The 8877-nt window shown below is 42.8% G+C and overlaps 1 protein-coding gene across 1 annotated transcript; it reads left to right on the top strand.

Annotated features, from left to right (window-relative positions):
- Positions 1-3208: 3208 nt before the first annotated feature.
- GDF5 (growth differentiation factor 5) lies at positions 3209-6879 on the top strand. The gene is made up of 2 exons (XM_037402648.1): positions 3209-3842; positions 5471-6879. Exons 1-2 carry the CDS (start codon positions 3209-3211, stop codon positions 6337-6339), a joined length of 1503 nt encoding a protein of 500 aa, XP_037258545.1. The 3' UTR covers positions 6340-6879.
- Positions 6880-8877: the final 1998 nt, after the last annotated feature.

Raw genomic sequence — 8877 nt, 5'->3', positions numbered from 1 at the left:
TGGGCTCAGTGGGAAAGCCTGGCATTTTCTGCTCAGCTCAGCCCTTGCCCTTATTCCACAGCATCCTCTGACAGATCAAGCAGGTGATCTGAGCTTTCCGTGAGAAGGACCCCGCTGCTGCCTTGCTGCAGCACTGGGTGGGACTTCAGCTGAGCAGTAGTGCTGCATCCAAATGGCAAACATCTACAGGTAGCAATATGATCACAAGGTGTGTGCTTCAGGGAGCACATCAGGTGTTGCTGTGTGCCTGTGCCCAAGCATTAAAGAAAAGTATAGACAGCATCTGGTATGCTGGAAGGGGCCTATGCACTGTGGCTCCAGGGTCTACTTGTACATGGAACATGCAAATACGTTGACCTGGATAGGACCTTCTATCCTCAGGGAAAGGCAACTTTTCAACACTGTGAAATGTTCCTTCAGGCCCCCAGAGTGATCCCATCCTCTAGCCCACTCTGGATTGTCCAGAGGAGTCACTGAAATTGTCTGTTTGAGAAGGTGGCACAGCTCATACAGGCATAATCTTAGGATCTGGAGAGCAGGAGGCAATGCATTTCCAAGGAGCAGGGACAAGGGTAGCCTTCCATTTTCAAATCCTTACATACACTGTGTGAGGAGCTGCCTTCACAGAAGGGACCAGAAAGGACAAGTGGGCTGTATGAACCAAGCTACTCGAGTGGTACACACAAACTTAGCTGGTGGTGAGAAGTAACAGGCCTCGAACACCTCTTCCACTGTGTCCTATAGCTGATCTAAAGCCTGTACCAGAGTGAGGGTTTCCATCTACATAGTGAAGATACCAGTTGCGTTTGAGCTTAGCCAGCTGGAATGACTCCACAGTAGTGTAGGGCCGTAAGACACCTGAGGCTATGGGTCTTATTCAAGGCCAATGTTTCACTCTGGGGGCCACTGTACTATGTTCCAAGCACCTAGATGGAGAGCTGCTCCAGAGAGCCTCCTTTAAAGACAAATAACAGTTTGCACACCTTGCTTTGCTTGGTTTTGCTCTTTTTTTTCTTTTTTCTCTAGGCCACCCAGCCCATTAAGATATATTAACCTCAGACATGTAAATATCATTTGAACATATGATTGATTGTTAATCTGATTTACTAAGAGACAAGGCCCATTAACCACATTGTCTTACTTCCTGCTTTTTCATGTCCATCTCCTAAATCATTTGTAAATCTGTTTGCAAATCTCAGCCAAGTTTCATAGAGCAACAGAGCTCTTAAAGATAATTAAATTCTTACAAGTGTTGTGAAAACTGGAGCTGGATAGATTAACATTGGGAACTCAATATTTAGCTGCTTCTGTGGCCTACTGGCAAGCTAATCAATACCCCATAGCGCAGAACCAGACACAGCACACCACCTCCTGCCCAGCAGGAAGGTGGGCAATATGAGAAGGATAAAAGGATGGCATGGTGGGGAGGGCCATGGAGACAGCGTGGAGTGACGGCTGGGGGGTGGTTTCATCAGAAGTAAGTCAGCAAAAAGCTGGTTTATTTTGATAGGGAATATTGAAACTACAACTGACATCAGAGGAAGGGCCATTAGGTCAGAATCAGGAGAGTGGGTTTTTGGATCTACTTGATTTGTGACATCTGTGAAATCAGTAAATTCTTCTATCCTTCAGTTCCTCCATCAGAACAAGGTAAAGCATTCAGAGCTCCTCATGCAGAAAGGGCTGCAGGTTATTTATGAAAGTAGTTTGGTAGTCAGGGTGGGAAATGCTACAGCACGCACAAATTGAGCTAAAAAGTTTTGTATCTTTTCCTTTTCTTCTTGCCCTCAGAAATGAGGGAGGAGGACTGGGCTTATTGTCAGTGCAAGATGAGAGAAGGGTCCCATTAATCCCTGTTCAATCCAACCCAGTGCCTCATTTCCCAAAGGCTCATTTTGAACAACAGTTCATTTTTTGCAGCTTATGAAAGACAATGTTTGCTCCACACTCTCTTTGCGGCTAAAAGCTGCAGGATAGCCTTGACATGTAAGTAACAGGGGTTTCTAACTACCAGCCTTCTTGTGGCTGTGCAGTAGGTGGCTCTTGAAAATTTTGCATCTAATTTTAAAACAAAGGCTGTCGTTGAACAGTCTCTGGAGGAAAGACAGGGGTTTCAGGGTGCCCCCAGCTCCCCAGGTGGCTCTGGCCAGGGGAGGCTGGCTGCCTGCAGGGTGCACTGCTGCCCTGCGCTGTGCCACCCCCGCCCCCCCCGCAGGGCATCCCCACCGCCAGAAGCTTCTTCTCCAACTGGGCTTACATGGATTTTTTAAAGCATAGCAATAAATACGCCAAAATACACTGACTGTGGGCACGGCCATGTTGTGTTTGTGAAAAATTAAACTTCATCCTTGTTAAGCGCCTGCGTTACCAGCTCAGCCCTTCAGTCACTGGAGGACAAAGTGAAGCCACTGTTACAGTTCTCTGGAAAAAGAGCTAAATGAATTACACTTAGCTGTTTTAATGTGTCCAGTGGACTGTATGACAGGTCTCAGTTGTTGATCTTGCAGTTTGTCCCGTTTAAACATGAAGTTCATCGAAGGCTAAGGTAGAGGTCGTATTGCCACTTGAAAAGGCATCTTCTGGAGTTTTGAGCCTGTGGAGCTGTTTCACATGAGGCAGAGTATGACTCATGCTAATGAAAAGGGTAAAGAAGATTTTTTTAAAGAAATATATCGCAGTTAAATTAGTTTAGACAGCATGACATCAGAGAGTAATTAAATAGGTTTGTTGGAATTCCGTTTCCAATTCCTGAGTTCAGGTTTGTAAAAGATTTCTGAGCACCTGCAGGTCTCTGTGTGTGAAATATTTTCACTGGAAAGGATTCAAAACTTTAAAAAAACCTTTTAACACAGAGGCAGCATTACGCCATTCTTCCTTCTTGGAAAAAAAACCCCTTGGATTTAAACAGGACTCCTTCAAGTTTTCAGTCAGTTTTACAGAAGAAAACGAGGTGGTAAACTTTCTCTTTTCAAGAACAAGTTCTTTACAGCTGCTAACTGAAGTCAGGGGAGATCATATCTGAGTACATGAGCATTTCCACTATGGGACTGGATACAAGTACTGAACAACGAGATTTGCAATGTTTTAATCTCAAACAAAAAACAATTTTTCTGACTTTCGTTTTTAATTTCTTTCATGTTTTCTTCTGCCAAACTGGAGGAACCTTTTCTGATTTTTTCTTTAGTGGCATTCAGAGGAAGACCAGAGGATGAAAATCCTGCATTTTCTCACTTTACTGCTTTGGCATTTGACTTGGCTGTCTCTGGATCTAGTTCCTGGAGCGCTGAGTAATTCTGAAGCAGGCCAGAGTAATCCAGGATCTAAACTAGGTTTTTTAAAAGCAGAAGGAAAAGAGAGGAATCCCTCAGCACGGGCAGGTACACTGAGGACTGCAAGCCATGGATATAGTACTGGGACCTCAAAGGCTAGGACTAAAAGCAGTGCTGGTCAGGCTGGAGCTCTGCTGCCCAAGAACGATGAATCAAAGAAGGTTCTCTCAAGAACAGCAGCCACGGAGGGCAAGGTAGGACATCTCCCCAGCAGACCTTCTGGAGTAAGGACAGTGACTCCAAAGGTTCAAAATCTTAGCAGCAAGGTGGCTTTGAAAAAAACTGGCACAAGCAGTACTGACACTGATTCTTTCAAAACCAAAAAGACTAAAGAGCCTGTAACCCCGAGGGAAACTAAGGAAACTTTCAGACATCCCCCTATAACGCCACATGAATACATGCTCTCTTTGTACAGGACTCTCTCAGATGCAGAAAGAAAAGGTGTTAATGGAAGTGTAAAACTGGAGGCTGGGCTTGCCAATACAATAACCAGCTTTATAGACAAAGGACAAGGTAAGAAAGCAGCTCGTGTGTGTGGGTGTGGGGGTGTGGGTGTGGGTGTGTGTGGACAGAGAGAGATGTCTGAGTGTCTTTATACATGTAGAGAGTATGAGAAAATAATAATACTTTGTTAAAGTCAAATAGCTCTTTTTAATGTAAATTAAATCATATGATACTGCTGCAGATTTTGTCCTCCTGCCTTATCTTGGAAAATTCATTTACAGGCAGAACAAGATGGTTGTGTGGCAGCCAAACAAAACATTTAGGAAATATTTTAGATGCATATTGTTGAAAATCAATCAGTCTTTGCATGCTTAGGTATTTAAAAACCTTTTAAATGTCTTATTTTCTTTCTGTAACTAGCTCCTGGAAACTGCTAACATTAGCTTTTATTGTACAGTGTATCTAAAAAACACATGATATGCTAAGAACAGGGCTATTCCATGAAAAAAACCACAAGTTTCAGTATCAAAGGGTCAGCCTGGTTTGTTCAGGGTAGAATCATGAGGAACTACACTGTGGACCCAGGAGTCATCATACCATAGGGTGGGTGTATCTGTACTAGCTCAAAGCTCATGCTTTCGGGTACTTCCAACCTTCTGTCCACACAGAAGCCCACAGCTAAGCACAGACTAACAAGAGCAGTAACTTCTGGGACTCCAGAACTTGCAGCTCAACATCCTGGTTCCAAAGTTTTTTGAAAATTTGGAATAGAGTCTGCTTTCATACAAGAAGTAACCAGGCTTCCAAAGAATGATGTTCACCTTACCACTCCGGTTGGAGAGCCCCATGTTGCTGCCAGTGACGTTACTAACAGTTTTGTCATGTACTTAAGGAAGCAACATGTGTGACAGCTGATAAAGTAATGGTGATGGAAGACTCAGCCAGGACTGGATTTGTTTGCCATTTAATTCTGAATAGCTTGGCTTCTGGGAAGAGATGATATGCTGCTCACAAGTGCTGCATTCAGGTTCTCAGCTTACCACTGGCAGGCATTGTTAATGTGATGTCACTAAAATGTTGGCTCAACCATATTCCTTGTTAGTGCTGCTCATGAGCTTAACCAAGAAAATGTAACGTCAGGTTAAAGGGAGGTATGTTTTTCTGCCCAATTTGAAAAAGTTGTGAATCATGTGGAGTTAAGTTAATAAGGCAATTATCCTTGTGTCTGGCAGTTCCTGGGGGATGTTGGTTTTAAAGGACTAATTCACTATTGTATTGTCTAAGGGTAAATTTGCTCATGTTTGGAACCAGCATGAGGCCTGGGCACCACTGAAGCTCTGTTTCAATGATTTAACTACAATATAAGTGGTGAATAGGCCCTGTGAGTGCTCAGCACTGAAAAAGAACTATTTTTCAATTGGTTAATTGTGACTTTGAAGTTAGAAAATGCCCGCCAGCCAAAGAAATGAGATTTCTACAAGGCAAACTCAGAAACTCTTTTCCCTGTTGAGTCACTGAGTTTTTCTGGGTCCCTGCACAGAGCTGATCCCTTTGAAAAAAATTGCTCTTTCTGTTTGGTGGGTTAATTAAGGAATCTTCTAGGCTTATGAGAAAACTTCAGGAAAACCATTAAGAACTGAATAACTGATACTAATCTGTGCTTGATATACATTTAAAAATGTGTGTGCTTTTTTTAGATGAGAGAGCGGCAACTATAAGAAAACAGAAATATATTTTTGACATCAGTGCATTAGAAAAAGATGGTTTGCTGGGAGCAGAGCTTCGAATATTGAGGAAAAAACCTTCTGATACGTGGAAGTCTCATTCTTCTGGAAAAACTTCCCAAGTGAAATTATTTAGTTGCTCTACAAACAGACAAGCAGCAACACTCCTGGACTCTCGTACTGTCAGTATCACAGATACACCAAAGTGGGAAGTGTTTGACATCTGGAAACTTTTCAGGAACTTTAAAAACTTGGTTAACTTGTGTTTTGAACTGGAAACTTTTGACAGGGGGAGAGCTGTTGATCTCAGGAGTGTGGGATTTAATAGAACAGGAAGACAGGTCAATGAAAAGGCTCTCTTCTTGGTATTTGGGAGGACAAAAAAAAGAGACTTATTCTTCAATGAAATCAAAGCTAGGTCTGGCCAAGATGACAAAACTGTTTATGAGTACTTATTCAATCAGAGGCGGAAGAGAAGAGCTCCTCTAGCAACACGGCAAGGGAAGAGGCCCACTAAGAATCTGAAGGCGAGGTGTAGCAGAAAAGCCCTCCATGTGAATTTTAAGGATATGGGCTGGGATGACTGGATAATAGCCCCTCTAGAGTATGAAGCATATCACTGCGAAGGGCTTTGTGAATTCCCCCTACGATCCCATCTGGAGCCCACCAATCACGCAGTTATCCAAACATTAATGAACTCAATGGACCCAGAATCGACACCCCCAACTTGCTGTGTCCCAACCAGGCTGAGTCCTATTAGCATTCTTTTCATTGACTCTGCAAACAACGTGGTCTACAAGCAGTATGAGGACATGGTGGTGGAGTCATGTGGTTGTAGGTAGCAGAACAGTTGCTCACGTGAATATGTTATGAAAGGCAATATGACATATTGAACATAACCTGTCCTCAAACAAGGTTAACTATATTTCTTACCTCCAGGGTAAGTGTGTTTACAAGGATGTAGCAATAAATCCAGAGCTCCTATAGGTATCTCCACCATGGTCATATTTCAGTATAGCATTTGGGTGCTGTCATGCAGCCTGATATAAGGCCTTGTGCTGGCGACATGAGACTGCCTGTAACTGAGGTCCATGATAGACAAGATTATACCTCCACACCTCTAGATTATCTTCTTTTAGCCTCACGGCAGTGGGTAAAGGTGCTGTCGGTGAGCTGTGGATATGACCTGTTTGATCCTTCGAACAATGTTCTTAAGACTGAATTTATGTCTGAGTCCCCTGTGCTTTGACCATTAAGAAATGTAAGGAAAGAATCCTGATGTCTGGAAGAGAACATTGCGTTCTGCTGTGTTCCCATCTTGGTGTAAATAGTTACACTGATATGATTTCTTTCTGATTAGCTCTTGAAACTATGCATATATAAAAAAGGAGTCATTAAATATAATATGTTGATTTAGTTTTAAGTTTTATGTGGAGATAGGTGATACAGGAGGTATTTGCTTCCATGTATGTTTTCCTCCAAGCTACATATCTTTCTTAAGTATCCACCTTTCCATTATTATGTAGCAAGATATATTACTCTGTATAAGGTCCAAGTTGTTCTCAAATGCTCATAGTAAAAGTGTTCAGTTATGGCATAAGATGTAATAAATTATTGACACAGTTCTACATTGTGTCTAGTTGTCCAGCTCTGCATAATTATAATGCTATTAGAAATTGTTTTTAATGTTTTTGTCTAATAAATACAAGCGAAAGGGACTTTTCAGTGCAGCAGAATGCCAGTGGTATGCAAAACACGTCCATGTATTTTGCTTGCCTCTAACTCTACTGCCACAGAGAGAAACTGGAAAGACTGGAAGAAAGATCTGAAAGTATGGCATGGTTTGATCTGGTGGGGAATGACACTATCACTTGATGTATCTAGGGCAAGAATGAGTTATGCAGATGACTGCAAAAGAGCTCTGGTATCCTTTCATTCCACCCTCCAAGGGCTGTGTGTTTGCATATCCCCTTCATCTGTTCCAGACATGGATCATAAATTTATTGTAGGATTATTCTGTGTATATTTCCACCTACAAAACTAGGTACCAGATGTTCAACTGTAGACGAATCAGAAAGGCCATAAGAACCACCAGAAATTGAAGTAGTTTATCAGTAGTATAAAATATTAATATTAAGGTTTGATATTGTTTCCTCACAGTTTAAACCATCAAGTCCCATGTTTTCCTGGATCTGAACTCTCCTCTGCACAGCATCACTGGTGTGGGTAGTGGCAAGGAGCTGAATATGGTCCCTGAGGTCCTCCTGGTCAGTACCCCAGACTGGATGTGCTCTAGCTCACAATAGTGGCAAACCATCCTAAATTCATGGTCAACAGCCATAGATAAACAGTGACAAAAGCTCTTCCCTTCCTCCTGCACTCTTTAGGTGGCTGACCCTTTAACCAGCTTAAATACCTGATTAAGCAGCTTTGCTGCCAGACACTTGGGGATCCCCTGTGCAGGCAGAGTTGTCATGTACCACAACCTACAGCATGGTGGTACAGAAAAAGCACTGCAGGGAGCTTTTGTATGTGTCATCTCTTTGCAATAGCTTAGCACCATGATGTCTCCCTGCAGGAATTGGTATTGCTTGGTGCATGTGGTAACACAAAATGAGGTGGGTCAGAATGCTGTACTTGACAGGAGGGCAAATCACTAACTAGTGTGTGGAGTGACAAGTACTTGAAGCTGCTTCTTAACATGTGCATGACAAATTCTGGCATCTTATGGATCTATTTTGTGGGTCAGGGCTGTCCCCAGAGCTCCTCTGTCTCCCTTCTGGACTCTCAGTGTGTGCACTTCCCAGGTCCTGCTCTTCCTCGTCCTAATGGAGTCTTAGGCCAAGACCAACGGGTTACTGTCCCCTGCACTAACTGCTTATCACCAGCCAGTCTCATACGACTTTCAAAACAAGGAATTTTTAATTCTAAGCTTTAATACAAGCTTATTTAGATATGATTTACCAATGCTACAGTAGGAGAGAAAACATTCTCCTGCCAATTTCACAGCCAAGACGGCATCTCAGGCTTTTTTTTGCCCATTCCGTTCAAAGAGTTCTTTTCTTGCTCCTGGCTGTTTTCTAGGTAACGGGCTTGCAGCTTTTAAGGATCCTTCTCTAGCACCAACCACAGCTACCTTCTGGAGAGGGTGGCTAGATGACCATGACAAAGGGTTGTCTGCTTTCCTCCTTGCATGAAAGCGTGCCATGCATATGCCTGTTTGCACGTTCCCAGCAAAGTCTCTGTTCTCATGTATGACAGACACAGCTGTGCCATGCCATTTATTAACCACATGGGTACAGCCCTCAATGGCTCAGTGTGATCAGTTTAAAATAGAAAATACTGCCTATTTAAATTCACTTGAAGCAAATCTAAGTTAT

Source organism: Falco rusticolus, chromosome 10 (genome assembly GCF_015220075.1).
Source record: "Falco rusticolus isolate bFalRus1 chromosome 10, bFalRus1.pri, whole genome shotgun sequence".
Classification (NCBI taxonomy): domain Eukaryota; kingdom Metazoa; phylum Chordata; class Aves; order Falconiformes; family Falconidae; genus Falco; species Falco rusticolus.
This window is presented reverse-complemented; position numbering and strand designations above follow the sequence as displayed.

Bases quoted from the DNA above. Each gene is read 5' to 3' on its own strand.
- GDF5 (XM_037402648.1), top strand. From the start codon at position 3,209: ATGAAAATCCTGCATTTTCTCACTTTACTGCTTTGGCATTTGACTTGG. The intron at 3,843-5,470 runs GTAAGAAAGCAG...TGCTTTTTTTAG, and splicing joins CTTTATAGACAAAGGACAAG to ATGAGAGAGCGGCAACTATA.